This window comes from Chiloscyllium punctatum, chromosome 16 (assembly GCF_047496795.1).
Source record: "Chiloscyllium punctatum isolate Juve2018m chromosome 16, sChiPun1.3, whole genome shotgun sequence".
Classification (NCBI taxonomy): Eukaryota; Metazoa; Chordata; class Chondrichthyes; order Orectolobiformes; family Hemiscylliidae; genus Chiloscyllium; species Chiloscyllium punctatum.
The window spans coordinates 84,551,339-84,567,703 of NC_092754.1; the positions used below are offsets into that span (position 1 = coordinate 84,551,339).

The 16,365-nt window shown below is 40.0% G+C and overlaps 1 gene segment (V, D, J or C); it reads left to right on the forward strand.

The window, feature by feature from the left end:
- The first annotated feature begins 241 nt into the window (after positions 1-241).
- LOC140486834 (Ig heavy chain C region, membrane-bound form-like) lies at positions 242-11,450 on the forward strand. The segment is given in 6 exon segments: positions 242-461; positions 3,540-3,851; positions 6,513-6,821; positions 7,277-7,561; positions 9,733-9,860; positions 11,442-11,450. Coding segments are annotated over 6 exon segments (1,263 nt in total).
- Positions 11,451-16,365: the final 4,915 nt, after the last annotated feature.

A 16,365-nucleotide genomic window follows, 5' to 3' on the forward strand; every position in this document is an offset into this window, starting at 1 on the left:
GATCAGCAACTGGTAGGAACCAAAAATAAACTCCAGTTATGCTGTAGACTCAGCGGGAGCATACTGTCAAACGTTTACAGCTAAGGATACATTTGAGCAACTGATAAGGTCAAATTAACAGGAACTAACATGCTCAATTTGTCAATCTATTGTAGAGACACTATCTCCCCCCACGATTTATGGCCTGGTCTCCTCCTGTCAGGAGCAAAACACCGGTTCTGTGATCTTTGGTTTTTTGGCGATGGACTATTCCGCTGACGTCACCAAGGTAACCTGGAAGAAAGGTGGGGAGCTAATCACGACTGGATTGCAGACTTACCCATCAGTGAGAAACAAGAAGGGAACCTACACCCTGAGCAGTCAGTTAACCCTGCCCGGGTCAGTGGCAGATTGCCCCAGCAAAATCTACTGTGAGGAGCAACACAGCGGGTCACACAAGAGCAAAGAAATGTCATGTCCAGGTATGTGTTGTGGGAACTGAGATAAACAGAGCATCTGGGATTAATATGAACAAGGCATTATTTATAACCGTTTTCGCAGAATCACCTTATACAGCACAGGAAAAAGGCCCTTTGATCCATCCAGTTCACACCTGTCAATAACAGCCACTAACTATTCCAGTCTCATGTGCCAGCACATGATCCATTGCTTTGTGTGACTTGCCCTTGCAAGGATACATCATACTTATTATGAGGGGCTCAGTCTCTACATGACTTATAGGTGCTGAGCTCCAGGCTAACACCACCCTCTGTTTGATTTTGTTTTCCCCTGAGATCCACCTTCACCCTGTGCCCCTGAGGCATTGATCTCTCCATCAAGGGGAAAGGTTTCATCCAGTTGACCCTGTCTATGCCTAAAATAATTCTAGACATCATTAAAATCTTCTCTCTAATTCTCCCCTGCTCCAAGGAAAACCCCTGTCTATCCAATCTAGTTTCATAACTAAAACCCTCCAACCCAGGCAAGCTCCTGGCAAATCTCATCAATACTGCCTTCAGTGTAATCACATTCCTTCGATAATATGCACACAACGCTTCAGTATGGCCTAACAAGTGTTCTATTATGTTCCAGTATCATCTCCCTACTCTTCATTGTCAATGTCTAGGCAATTAAAAGCAAATATCCTCTCACCTTCTTAGCCTCTTTATCCAGACGACACAGTACTATAGGGGATCGGTGGGTACATGCACCAAAGATCCTCAGGCCTTTCCAGGGTTCCACCATTCAAAACGACACACCTCACAGATTCTTCTGCCGAATTACATCACCTTACATTTATCCAGAATAATTTCCATTTGCAAATTGTCTTCACATACACCCAAACCTTTTATATCCTCTTGCGATCTAAAGCCATTATGCTCATGACATACCAACAAGACAGTTTTCATTTCATCTGTGAATTCACTGGTTAATCCTCCTAAACTTGAGTCTTAATCATTGGTATGTAAGAGAAATAGCAAGGAAATCAACACCAATCCCTACAGAACACCAGGAGACATAGATTTCCAGTCACGCAGACACCCGATGACTATTATCCCCTGCTCCCACCACTCAGCCAGTTCTAGATCCAATCTGTCAAATTAACTCAGATCCCATTGGCTTTGATTATTTCTATCATCTGGACATCGAGTTATCTCTCTGAAAACGACTATCAAATTGTTACACATGACTTCCTCTCAATAAAACCGTGCTGAAAATTGTTGATTTATCTTCCAAATGAAGACTAATTTCACTTCTCCATATTTTCCCTACCACTGAGAGTAGCTTGACAGACCGGTGTTTTCATTATTTATGCCTTCCTTCGTCCTGCATAACAGTGCAACTTTGGTTGATCTACACTCACTTGGCACAACTGCTGTGGCCAGACAGGAATTCTAAATTATTGTCAGCGACCCAACTATTTCATCCTTTGCATCGCTCAACCGCTTGGTATACTTTTCATCTGCCCTGGAAATATACCCATTTTTCATTCAGCAAGACAACACAGAACATCACGTCATGTGTCCTAATTTCTGAAAACTACATCACAACACCCCTCCATGATTTCTGTCCCCACATTGTCCCTCTTGCCTAACACTGACACTGACACAACACATTCGTTTTGACCGCAACCTAATCCTCCGGCTCCACTCCAATAATAACACTTAATGGGCATTACTGTTTCCAGAATAATTATTTTATTATGAATGAGCCTGTAACTTTTAAAAATATTTTCCTTTATTTTGACTGCTATTATTTTCTCATGGTCCCTTTTGCTCTTCTAATTTCTTTGTCTTTCAAACTCCCCCTTTCACGTTCTGTACTCCATACTAATTTCTATTGTTTTGAGATTTCAGTATAGACCGTAAGCCTCCCTTGTTTAGTTTTATCTCACCCTCCATGCCCTTTGGTGTCCAGAGCCCGCTGCATTATTGGTCCCACGCAGTGTCTTCCTGTGAAATGTCCTCCCTGTGATTTTTCTCTCTTTCTTAAATGTGTCACACTGCTCTGACTCAGATTTACCAATAAGTGTCAGCTTCGAGTCTACTCTGGTCAAGTCATTACCTGATCTTACTAAAATTGTCCTTCCCCTTTTCAGAACTTTGGCCCAATTTCTATTCCTTTGCAGTACAATCTGAAATCCAACTGATTTACGATCACTGTCTGCAAAGTGCTCCACCATTGATGGTTTACCCACTGGGTCGACTTCCTTCCCTAAAGTTAAGTCCAGATTCACCCCTCTCTTGCACGGTCTGGATTAAATTTCTCAGTATTAAACACATACTTTGTTAAAATATTCTCCTGGCGGCATTTTCAGAATTCTGCTCCCTCTAAATTTTTGACAAAATGAATATCCAAACCTATGCTGAGGAAGTTAAGAACCTCTTTTCTCATTCCCCTATTTAATTTACATGTCTCTGACATTTGCCCATGTATTTGTAGTTGGTCTTTTGGACCTGTAGTAAGGTCTATCGTGCTGTCCCTGTAGTTATGTTTGCTGTATTTTGGTTTGAAGTACTGTCCATTTGCCTTTGTTCGAGGAGGTATCCATGATTTCACTTTCTCTTTACAGCTTAAAATACTCTTGTCAGAATTGCGACAGAAGCAACATTCTGTACCACACACCCCTGCCCCCATTCTTTTCTATCTTTCCTTGTCTCACCTGAAGGCACTAAATCCTGGAATATTGAATAGCCCACTCCTGCCCGCCTCTCAATATGTCTCCGTGATAGCAATCGCATCATTTCCTCATTTATGCTGGTAATTCATCTGCCTTGTTCATCAGACTCTGTCATTAAAACGAATACCATCCAACGTTGCTATCTCCCTTCTGGTGTTACCGGCCTATAGTTTCTATGCCTCCTTGACTCCCTTGCTGTGTCCTATAATTTTAGCCTTTCATATTGTCCTGATGATCTTTCTGTGTGGATCCCAGCTTCTCCAGCACTCTGCACAATTATAATTCTTGTATCCATAACCACAAGAAACCTTGATATATGAGAACTGATTGTATTTGTTATGAAATTCGTCGGATAATGTATGCGATGTGTTTCCTAAAGGTCCAGATATTCTCCCACCAAATCTTTTCCTAACTGTGAGCTCCAGTGAAGAAATCGCAAGCAAAAAGTTTGCAACCGTCGTCTGTTCAATCATCGATTTCCATCCGAAGTCAATCTCCGTGAGTTGGTTGAAAAAAGGCCGACCCTTGGATTCTGGCTTCTTCACGTCTCCCGTGTGTGAGGCAAACGGGAACTTCTCGGTGACGAGTCGGCTGATTGTCCCTTATGGTGAATGGTTCAACAGCGCAGTCTATTCCTGCCAGGTCACTCTTGGAGACAACACTCAAAGTAAAAACATCACCGCACTCCAGGGTAAGAGACACATACTGAGAGAGCTACAAATCATTCTGAACTCTGATGTGAATCAAACACACTAATTTTTCAGACATAGTAAACAGCATGGTACAGCTTCTCGTTTCCCAACATGCCACATATCTCATTTCAGTTTGAGTGTTACATTAGCATTGCTCATAATTAAACATTTTGGCAAGTCAGAAAAGCATGTTTCCTCTCTGTTGAAGATAGATATATAGACTGTGAGCTTTGTTAAATAGTTTGTTGCCTGACCATGCTGGGAGAGGGATTCAGAGTGCTGAATCCTTGCCTGGTGGCCGCTTCAAGGATAAGTTTGGGGTGGAGGGGGTATATTGGAGAGATATTTGACTGAAACATAGAAAATACTGAGAGACTGAGGTCGAGTGAATGTGGAATAGATGTTTTGACTGGTAGGTAAGACTAGGACCTGAAGGGGGGGGGTGATAAACCGCCCCGTGTTTACCGTGGAGCAAGACCCACATCGGGCGAGCCAGCAGTATCCATTTTAAATCAAACAGTATTCATTCTAAAACAGCAGCTGCCAGCCCGACCACATGATCGGGAGAAGGGGCCCAAAGACAGATCCGAATACACACCGGACCAGACACGAGTCAGGACTCCTGACAATGGTCATGACTCACAGATCGAAACCCACCTTCTAATCTCGTCAAGGTTCCAACTGACACACACCCATAACCTGATCATGCAAAACAGTCCTACACAAAAGGCAAACACCAAACGAATACGATGAATCTAACAGACACTTTGGAAGTAACAAAGGGGGGTGCTCGCCTCTAGCCCTCACGGAGAGACAAGCAGATAGCACCCGGACCCATTCACGTAAAGATAAACAGCACACCTTTTGTGTATGCTGCCGACTCTCTGAGGATGGCAGGAAGCTTGACATTCACACATACTCCAGCCATGATTGCCACCATTCACACTCATTCATACCCAATCTCCTACATCCTGACTCATGAAGTATATAACTTGTAACAGCGCGCGTGGAACGAGAGAGCGATCGAGATTTGGACCTCGGTTGGTCTCCGCCGGCGTTCAACACTTTAATAAATTACCGATTGTCGAACCGCACTCTGGGCTCGGACTGAGATCATTTCATCCGCGCTATCAGACCCAAGAGCACAGTCTCAGGGTCAAAGGGGCACCGTTTAGAACTGAGATGGGGAAGAATTTCTTCAGCCTGATTGTGATGAGGCTGTGGAACTTGTTGCTGCAGAGGGCTGTGGAGGCCAGGCCATTGTGTGTATCAAGCCAGAGATAGATTGGCTCTTGTTTAATATGGGGAGAAGACAGTAGAATGGCTTTAGCCCGAAACATCGATTTTCCTGCTCGTTGGATGCTGCCAGACCTGCTGTGCTTTTCCAGCATCATTCTGATCCAAACTCTGGATTGGCCATACAGCCTTATTCTGATCCTCTATCTGATGATGTTGTGGTCTCAAAATGACGTGGTTAAAATATGCAGTGACCCTTACTTGAAAATAAATCAAAATGCGTTAAATGCTTCATTCCCTGTTCAGGAATGACCTGTTGACCTTGGATACTGTACGACATTGATTTTTATCTGGTACTGAGCTCTTTAACTTCATTTATGGGATCAGACCACAGACCAAGGGGGTATCACATTTGATGACCTGGGATAAACGTTATCTCAGTGAGCTTCTTTAAGATGCTCTCTGTAATTATAGGATGAGGCAGGAGAATAAATTCTGGTAAGAATGCTACAATAGGGATGAATGAACTAGGAACTCGAGACAGGCTGATTTAGCCTGGTTTGGGGTGGCGATGTTTAAACAGGGAGTAGTGGATGTCTATAAAATTAGTGCACATTTCCATCGCGTTTGTAGATTAATTTAAGACGCTTTTGTTTGTTTTTTTCTCCCCTGCTATATGAAGGAATTAAAAAATGCACCTTAGTAAATAAAGTGAAAGTACAGACCAGTCATGAACTAACGGAATGGAGGGAAAGAATTAAGGAGATTCGTGTCCTTCTCGATATCCAATGTCTTGTTTTCAGATCTACTCCAAACACAGCTCACGAGGAACAATGACATAAATTAGAGAATGACATCACACTAATAACGCAAAGTATTTTTGATCAGTAAATATAATGAACAGAATTTCCATGGCTGTTCACCGTTCCTGTAACACTTTAGAACTCTGCAAAGAGAATAATTATTATTTATTATAATTTGCCTAAAATTTAGGATGTTGATTTGGCAGTCAGCGTGACCAGCAGCACTTGCACCTAAGGGTTATGAACATGGAAATGAACTCATTATATTTGAGATTACTCTTGTCACAAGTATCAATAGATGGTCTTAAGTGAGAGACAAACTCTGAAAGAAAGGTAATTCCATGGGTTACATGATGGTATCTTCGATGATTTTACTTTTTTCACAGGTTTCACTTGTTACAAAGCCAGTGTTCTTTAGGAATAATTACACAGTGTTTGTCCTCGGTAATCACAAATGCTTTCACAGATCAAAATACATCAACAATAGTAAGCATCGTTTCAGCAATAGTTGGAGTTGCCATTTTGAAGGTGGTGCCTTCATCCTGTGAAGAAGTAATCTGAAGATTGGCTGTTTGTATCATAAAGGGGCATTTTTCATTTACTTTGATTTTTGTTTCATAGAAGATACCGAGTGCCACCCTAACACCGTTAATATCCTCCCACCGCCAGTAGAACAAGTCTTACTGGAGGCGAAGGTGACGTTAACCTGCGTTGTGTCCAATCTTCCTTCTGGAGTCAACGTGACCTGGAAACAAGAAAAGAAGCCTCTGAAATCAGAGATTGCTGACCAGCCTGGACAGAATCCCGACAGCGTGATCAGCAAATTAGACATTTCTACTGAAGCCTGGCTGAGTGGTGTTACTTTTGAATGTGTAGTGTACCATCAGAATCGACCGATTCTGCTGAGAGACTCCATCCATAAGGAGAAAGGTGAGCGGTGAGATTAAAGCACAAAGGATCCCATGTGTAATCCAGATCCAGTTACATCAATGTCAGGCTTTGATTGGTAATGAATAAACACCGTTGGGAGCATTAATGATGCATCTGAAGGCAGGATAGCTAGGTAGCTGATTAAAAAAAGATGGACCAAAGGATATTGTATTCTGATAAAGTCAGATAAGGTGGGAAGAAGCCAGGGTTTTGACGTCACCATCACCAATGACAGTTGGACAGAATGCCCTTGTTGTGGGCTGGAAAAATGGAGGCAACTTTCATCTTAAACTTTACTTTTTTTTACTGAACAGAATGTGTACCGTACTTCTCCTTTAGAAAATGGAAGTGAATAAATCCCAAATTAAACATGGTGTACTTTAATATTTAGTGAAATTGTGAAATTGGTTCAGGATTTTTTTGGTTGATTTATATTTGTCTCAAATATTCTGCAGTGATTAATCCGCTGGAGCTGTCAGAATCGGTCCTCCTGCAACCAACAGAAGAAATCTCCGCTCAGAGGTTTCTCTCCCTCACCTGTTTAGTGAGAGGTTTCTCCCCCCAAGAGATCTTCGTCAAGTGGACAAACAATGACAAGCCGGTGAATCCCAGTAACTACAAGAACACCGAGGTGATGGCGGAGAGCGACCACACCTCCTACTTCATGTACAGCCTCTTATCCATTACAGCGGAGGACAGAATGTATTTTCACTTTCACACCAAAGAGAATCGACAGATAAGTTGGCGTGGAGCAGAGGGGAGGGGAACTGCTCCCTGTGCAGAGTTTTCATGGTAGATGTCCTCTGTAATGTAACCCAGTTACTAACAGGAACAGTCAGCTTCTTGCTTACTGTCCAAAGATTTAACATTTCCTTGCAAAATATACCTTTGAAGCATGTTGGACACGCTTGGCTCTGTTAACAAATGATTAACATTGATTCCCATAATCCAAAACTGGTTTTTGCATCGTCCCGGTTTGAATTCCATAGTTTTGTGTCAGTTTTCTGGAGCACATGGGATCAATTCTGGTATTCGAATACCTGATATCATTTTGTTTCACATGCAGAACACAAGTAGACATTTTCTAATAAACATATTCAGAAATGTTATCAGTGGGGATTTGAACTCACGCCTTTTCTCTCAGAGACAGAAATTCTATCACTGCAACAGAAGAGTTGCTCATAAAAAGCTTATCTCTCCACGACGATGGGAATGTTTCCTACAACACCAAGGTCAAATCTAATTATGGGCAATCCATTAAAATTTGAACAATAAATTAGAATATTAAAAATTGCAGTCTGGTATAAGAACAGATACAGAGAGATGATCGCAAATACACACGTAATGACACATATACGGGTTCTCACTTAAAGACACATATTTATGTGCACACTCAAATGTGCATATAGATAAGATGTCACACACGCATACTCGCACAGAGCCACACATGCAAGTGGCACTTGAACACTCACCTAAGCTCATTCAAAAACTCACATACACCGAAAGAAAATCATTTGCACAAATGAACAGCGATACTCACACAAAACAATGAGAAACATAGACACATAGTAACACACAAATGGGCATGAATACATAAACGTTCATACAGCACAATGCGTACAGACAACACGCATGAACACACAGTTACAAATTTTGAAAAATGTCCTCCCACATGTCATCTCACACAGGCACGTAAGTGCACAGAGATAAATATTAATATCATTATTTTCCCATTTTCAGAATCACAAACGTACGATGACAGAGGCAGCTTAATTAGTTATTTTTAAACCACATTGATCAGCATATATACTATATCACACGTACACACAAATTCAGAGTCGCACATGCAGACACACAAGTGCATAGATCAACAAATAGAGGGGTGTTTATTAAATAAGGATAATGGGCACAAGCATCAGCAAGCATCCACAAACAATAACACAAACAGGCTTATCAGGAGATGGTTTGGGAAAGATTGCCACACAAGCAAACATCGTCATATAAAGATAAACATCCCTCAAAACATAACATTGCACGCTAACATTTATTAAGCATAAACATGAAAATAACCTAGTTTAGGTAGGATCTGAAACAGACACATAAGCACACATTTTAGATAGCACTAATGAAAAGTGAACACTCACAAAGACCTTACAAGATAAGCATAGGCAGCAACGAAGTGGCATATTAGCCTGATGATGCTTACACAATGTGAAAAGACCAAAATTAACGTACACAAACACATGAGCACACCAGCAGTAAAGGAACAGGAATATGTTTATTCACGCACAGACTCCAACATGGGCAAGAGTGAAGTAAGAGACTCTCATAACCACATACACAAACATTAAAGGAAAACCAAACACAGCAAGCAGTAGATCAAATAAATTAAGGGACACGTACAAAAACTTATTCCTAAATATACAGACCCTACAAACAAAAATATGAAGCAATGTCCTAACTGTGGTGTCACTTATATTCATGATTAGCCAAGCAATTGGTCACCAATACATAAAGCTGAGAATCACATTTGAACTTTTATTCAGTGATGGCCACAATTTTCAACTAAAGTGCGGTCACAGCCTATATTTACAATATAATGATATAATTAAAATAATCATTCGTAATAAGCACTCCTCAAATAATAATATCCTTAAATAATAGATTCAAAGAAAAATAATTTAAAACGTTCTGACATGGACAATGAAGAAAGAACATGTGCGGTTAGTTATTTTTAATTTCTTGCTGAGAGTCAATAATGCACTAATAGATACAAATATGAGTCACACTTGAGAAATACCTGACTGCTTTATAAAGATGTAATGGTCTCTAATTACATGACTTGGATGCAGATAGATCGATGTGGATCAATAAACAATCTAAATGCGTTCTCTCGGTTTTATATTCATAGATTCAATAGATGACACTTGGATTGAAGACTATGAGGATGATAACAGCAACATCTGGACAACTGCTTCCACGTTCATCACCTTGTTCTTCCTGAGTATTTTCTACAGTGCTGCCGTCACTCTGGTGAAGGTGAGAATAATCACATCTTTCTCACGCCAAGCAGCCCAATATGTTTCGTGAAATCTCTAAATGTGCCATTGAATAAACATTAAATCTGAATGCCCCTGATCATAAATATCTGCATTATTGCTTTATTTCTCTTTTCCAGGTTAAGTGATTGAAGTGTGGACCCCCTTGATTTTCCTGATATGCTTAACAAGGTCTCTGAATTTCCAATCTACAATATGTCCTGTTGCTGACTCTAACAACGAGATTACTTCAGTTTATCAGCGTGTAACTGAGACAATTATTGATGGATTTTCGTTTTTACTTTAATATCTTTGAGATGGTTGTGGTTGGAAGAATTTGTAGCTTCCCAGTTGTTTGAAGCCCCATTTGTTTTGTTTTTATTTGTTCTTTACTCAGAATGGTTGCCTACCCTCTCTGATGAGCCTTTGTATTCCCTTTCTTGTGACTGTTACTGATGTACAGAAAATTCCCAGCTCACAGTGCATGTGTTATCATCTCAATGTGGCATCCAGCCAGAATATTCACTTCTGTTAGCTTTTACATCAACTTTTTGGATAAAAATGCTATCTGAAATGGTTAATAAATCTCGAATGAATATGCAGTAACCTTGAGTTTGCTTAATTCTTTCTTCAAGGCCAGTCAGTAATAATACATTTTCCCACATCCTACTCCTTTCCCAGTCAAATACTTTCACTTGTTCTGTTTGGTTGTGTTTCATTCCAGTCATTTAGTTTAATGCTGCGCTACCATGCAGCCCACTAATGTAACTGCATTTATCACACGATATGCCCGATGGAACACTCCAGAGGCAGAATGATTAGAGAACATTTCCTCTTATGCACAAAGGGTCACAGCCTAGGGTCACCAAATGATACAAATTAGGAGCTTTGCTCCACCAGAAGCCTATAAAAGGCAGGCAAAGGAGTTTGAAAGTTTACTCTACACCGTCTAAACTAAATGTACTCCCAATGTCGGGACAGGCTGGGTTAGTAATGCAGAAATCGCCACCTAGAGCGCCGGACAAAACATTCATCAGCCAAAAATGTCAACGTTCAGTCAGGTATTCAGACACAACACGTGCACAATCCAAGGGCGGATTCTCAGAACTGGAGTTTTTCTCACACATCAATCTCAGCGAGCACAACTCCTGGGATCTATTTGACACACCACACCTGTCAAATCCCAGGGAATGAGACTGAGATCTTTCTGAGACAGGGATATTACAGAATAGCAACCCTCAAAAATAATAAATCAGAGGTCGATGTTGATCAGGCAGAGCTCATGAGTTCTTGAAAGATTCAGCCATTGGGATCTGTATGACGCAAGACGGAATTGAGAACCAATCATAGCAACTGTTCACAGAGTCTGGAAACTATCAGCAGAGGAGAACAGTCCCAATTTCTCAGAGTTTGTGAGGTGTATCATCCTGGGAATAGTGTTGTGAATCAGTCACGCACCCAATCTCATAACTTCGAATTTTTTCAAAAACGTGGCACCTGAAACTAGATGCAATATTCCAAGTGAGACAAGGGACTGTTTTATTTCAGTTTAATATAATTGCTTTGTGTTTGTTCTCTACAGCGTTATTGATGAAGTAGGGATTATTTGCTCTTCTGTCCATGTGCCTTGGTACATTCCCTGATTTGTGCACATACACACGGGGGATCCTCTGCTCCTTCACCCCTTTGGGTTTACACCCTTACTATTGTATGTTCCCCTGAGTTCATCACAAAACAAAGAAGCACGTTGCACCTCCCTGAGACTGAGATCTATCTGTCATACCGATATTAATGAATAACAATGCTCAAAAATTATCAATCACAGTTTGATTTCGATCAGGGAAGGCAGAGATTAGAAGTTCTGGAAACCCTCTGCTTTCCATGTCCTGTCCCACAACCCCTCTGTCAAACTTGATGCTCTTAGCCGTTCTTCCAATATCCTAACCTTAACTTGCAATTAATATTTTTCTGTAATTTAGCATTATATACCAAAGCACAGGGTGAAACAACAAGGACCCCAAACACTGAACTCTCAGAACGTACACAATAAGGTAACCTACATTCTGAAACGGCAAACACCCGTTAACAAATGGTTGACAAGTACAAAACAGCGGCTGAGATTAACTTGAACTCATCAAAATAAAGGGAAAGTCCTCTGGAGGTACAGCGGTGTAGGCAAGACCTGGGCAGACAGAATGGAGATCGCTTTTTAAAATTCTTGCTTATATCCAGAATTTTCATTCCACACAATGTAACCTTTTATTTCCCATCATCCAAGTCTCCCATAGTATCTTTATTTTCAGCTACTAACCGTCACCAGTAAATTGAATAATTCATTTTCAAAGCCCCTCCCACCATCAAAGGTACGGCTGATGTCGGAAGAGCTAGAAGGAGATTGGAGTCAATTTTTCTTGTGGTGAAACATTACTGCTGTTCAAACACAAGGTATTTCTGAGGGATGGTCCAGTGAAGCTATGTGGATGGAACTCATAAATAAGAAGGGCATGATTACATTGATGCAATTGTAATAGTCCCCCAAGTAGTCAGAATGAAATTGAGTAACAAATATGTAGAGAGATCTTATTTATAAGTAAGAATAATAGGATTGTAATAATCGCAGATTTTAACTTCCAAACATAAAGTGGGACAGCCATGGTCTTAAGTGCTTGTATGGTGAGGAATTTGGTAAGTGCTAAAGTCAATTTTCTTCATTAATATGCAGATGTAACTACCACAGAAGGAGCAACCTGACCTGCTCTTGTGATATAATGCAGGGCAAGTGACTGAATGGTTAGTAGGGGAGCTTTTTGGGACCGGGGTCATAATTCGATTAGTTGTAAAATATCTATGGAAAGGATTGGCATTATATATAAGTTAAAGTTCTTAATTAGACGAGGGTAAATTTTGACAGTATGAGAGAAAAACCTTCAGGGGTTGATTGGGGTAGACTGCAGCTCAAGGGACGGCCTGCAAGAGTGAAGCTTTCACAAGTGGGATAACGAGAGTTCAGAGGTGTGATGTTCCTGTTCGTGTGAAGATAAGGCTGGTAAGAGGAGGGAACACTGGAGGAATAAAGATATTGAGGCTCTGGTTCAGATTAAGAATGAATCATATATTAGAGATAGATAAATGAGATCAAGTGAATATCGAAGAGTACAAGAGGTGCAGGGCCATTCTAAAAAGGGAAATGAAGAGGGCAAGAAAGGAAAATGAGATAGCCTTGGGAGATAATGTTAAAGATAATCCAAAGAGATTCGACAAGTACATTAAGAGCAAAGGGGTAGATCATAGAGTCATAGAGATGTACAACTTGGAAACAAATCTTTCAGTCTCACTTGCTCATGCTGACCAGATATCCTAAACTAATCCAGTTCCATTTGCCAGTACTTGGCCCATATCCCTCTAAACTCTTCCTATTCGTATACACACTCAGATGCCTTTTAAATGTTGAAATTGCACCAGCCTCCACCGCTTCCTCTGGCAGTTCATTCTATACACACCATCCTCTGCATGAACATGTTACTCCTTAGGTACTTTCAACTTTTTCCCCTCTCACTCTAATCCTACACTCACGAGTATAGGTTTAGGTGAGACTCCACCCACCTCAGGGAAAAGACCTTGTCTATTCACCGTATCCATGCCTCTGATGATTTTATAAACATTTATAAAGTCATGCCTCAGCATGAATATGTATAAGTCTAGAGGGATGGCTTCATAATTGTTAACATTTAGTTTAAAATGGAGGATGGGTGCCTTTTAAATTTCATACCAGTAGCACAGAAAGACCCGGGGAAATAAACTGCAACAAAAATAAAATGGACAAAAAGTTATTGCACTACGGATAATCCCACCATATCATTTGTGTAAAAAATAATTCCCTGTTTTGACCTTGCAGTTAATAGAGTCTATTAAATTGCCCTGTGTTTGTAATAATTTTCATCTATCTGTCATTCTACATTTAGTTGTTATAGTTAACGTGTGGATTACTGCACCTCTCTAAAAATTCAAAAAAAAGAGTGAATTAAATATTGTATCTTATTATGACAAAAAAATTAACAATTCAATGACACCAAATTGGAAAGGAATGTTGAAATGTAGCCACTTCTGAGGACTACAAGAAGTTGCAAGAGATCATTAATTAATTTACAGTATGTTAAAATAATTAGTAAATGAAGATCCACACAGATAAACGTAAGGTGTTACAACTTGGAAGGAATAATGTGCAGGTCACTTATTCAAAAATGCACGTCTACGTGAGGGAAACAAACAAAGGGATTTCAGACAATTACATCAGTCCCTAACAATTTCACCACCGGTTCCAAAGGCCATAAAAATGCAAACAAAGCTCTAAGTTTTATCTCTAAAGGGACAGATTTGAAAGTCGGATCCGTAAAAATTTTCAATTGGCAGGTTGCCTGAATGATCAAGGTATTGCCCTGCCAAATGAATCAGAGAATGGCCATCACCAATTTAGTCGAATCACAACAAGCATTGCCAATTAACTGCCAATCTTCACCTGGTCCATTCTCCATGCCTTTACCAATCAGCACTCATTACACAAACAGATTGAATGCTTTCTCCCTTCCCATTGGTATTCTTGAGAGTGTCATGAGAAGTACAATACTAAGGACTTAAATGAACAAAATCTTTATTTCATCAATGCTCAACTTTCCATGTTGTACCAGCTGGCAGAGGTGAAACTTAACTATAATATATCAGGCCTATAATGAACTGGTAGAGTTCTGCACTGTTCTCAGAGGAAAACCAGCAACAATGTACTTCTGGAGAGAGAATAATGGCATTACTTTGCCTTTGCTCATATACAGCAACAATTTCAAAGCCATTGAGGAACAGAAATAAATAGAAACAAACCACATGCACATACACACAGCACACTATTATTTAAAGTAACAGAGAGAAATTCTGCACGAGCAGAAAAACTAATTGTTATTCTGAATAGTGAATATGGCACCAAAAGCACCCTTGTGATAATGACAGTTGGAATATCTAGCCCATGTTGGTTTACAGCAGTTGAAGAGTTGCTCATTCTATTATTAGCCCTACTCAGTTCCTACACCAGTATGTGACCATAGTTTCAGATTGTTTTTAAAGGCAGATATCAATATGAAGTTGCACAGTGGCAGGAGCATGGCTCTCCTATGGACAGCACTAAAGAGATCTCACACACATTGTCTCTTTAATAAAGAAATGGGACAAACCTCAGAGATAGGGAAATGTAAATAAAGGAATCACTAACAACAATTCATCCAATTCGATAGCAACTGATACCTGATCACCAAATTCAGCTGCCACTTGAAAGGATGCAAGAAGCTCCATAAGGAGATACTCCAAATTTCACTTGATTCTGTGTCACATTATCGCAAGAGAGCAGTGGCTCCATTGAAAAGGCTTTTAAATCCTGAGGTACATAGAACAGCACATAGTTAACACTGTTTAATGACCTAATAACAATTAACAACATTATGTTTGATCTGCTATATTTTCCATTACTGACTGCAACGAATCTACCTCATGGGATACAGAAACTCACCAATGTGAGTAAAAATCTCTTAAACTTTGGGTAAAACCCAGGCTATTGTCTTAAGAGAATAAACTCCATACAATAATGCAACAAAGAAAAGCAGGTTGAAGTCAAATGATGCATAGGTTTGATGACGAGCAAAACAAACTCTACCCTCGCAAGAAGACAAGTAGATAAGTTGTGCATCTTAATGCAATCTCAGAGTATCCGAAACATCTATTTCCAGATCTCTGAAACAAGTGCAGAACCCCTGGGGCCACTGTCAACTACATTCTATGAAACCCAGGGAATCATAGACGGAAATATCAACATGTCTCCTTGTAACAGTTTAAAATGTGTGTTTAATACCTCCACTAGAGTAAATAACAAAATTGTTTCAAGGTATGCACAATGAACGAGGATAGGTCATTTGGCCCTTCGATCCTGCTCCACCATTCAATAAGGTCCTGACTGACCCGATTTGAGCAAGTTTATAAAACATTCAGCTGACAATATCCCACTTCAGCTTCTCTCATTCTATCATTTTAGTATATTCCACTGCACATCTATTCTAATCTGAAGAATACTTTTCCTGCTGTTAATCACTGATCGACACTTAATCCTCTCCTCATTCTCGAACTGAAGGAGCCCATAATGCACTGTTCTTTTCCTCAGTCTACTCATAAGACAAGATAAAATAGATTGGAACAGACTCCACAGTTTGCTGGTACTTGACACAATGAGAACAATTGAAATATTTCAATACACTCCTTTGGTGCAACATATAATTTGTTTCAAACCTTTCAAACTGGTTTAATTCGTTTTGTATTTGCATTGAATGGTATTTTAGTTTGATCCAGATGTTAATATAAAGTGAAGTATTACAGCACTGATCTTTGTCTCATTCTTCTTTGGTGGAAGTTGGAAAGGAGTGCTTTCTTACAACAGAGAGTCAAGAGAGTGAAAAATGAACAGCAAAGTTGAG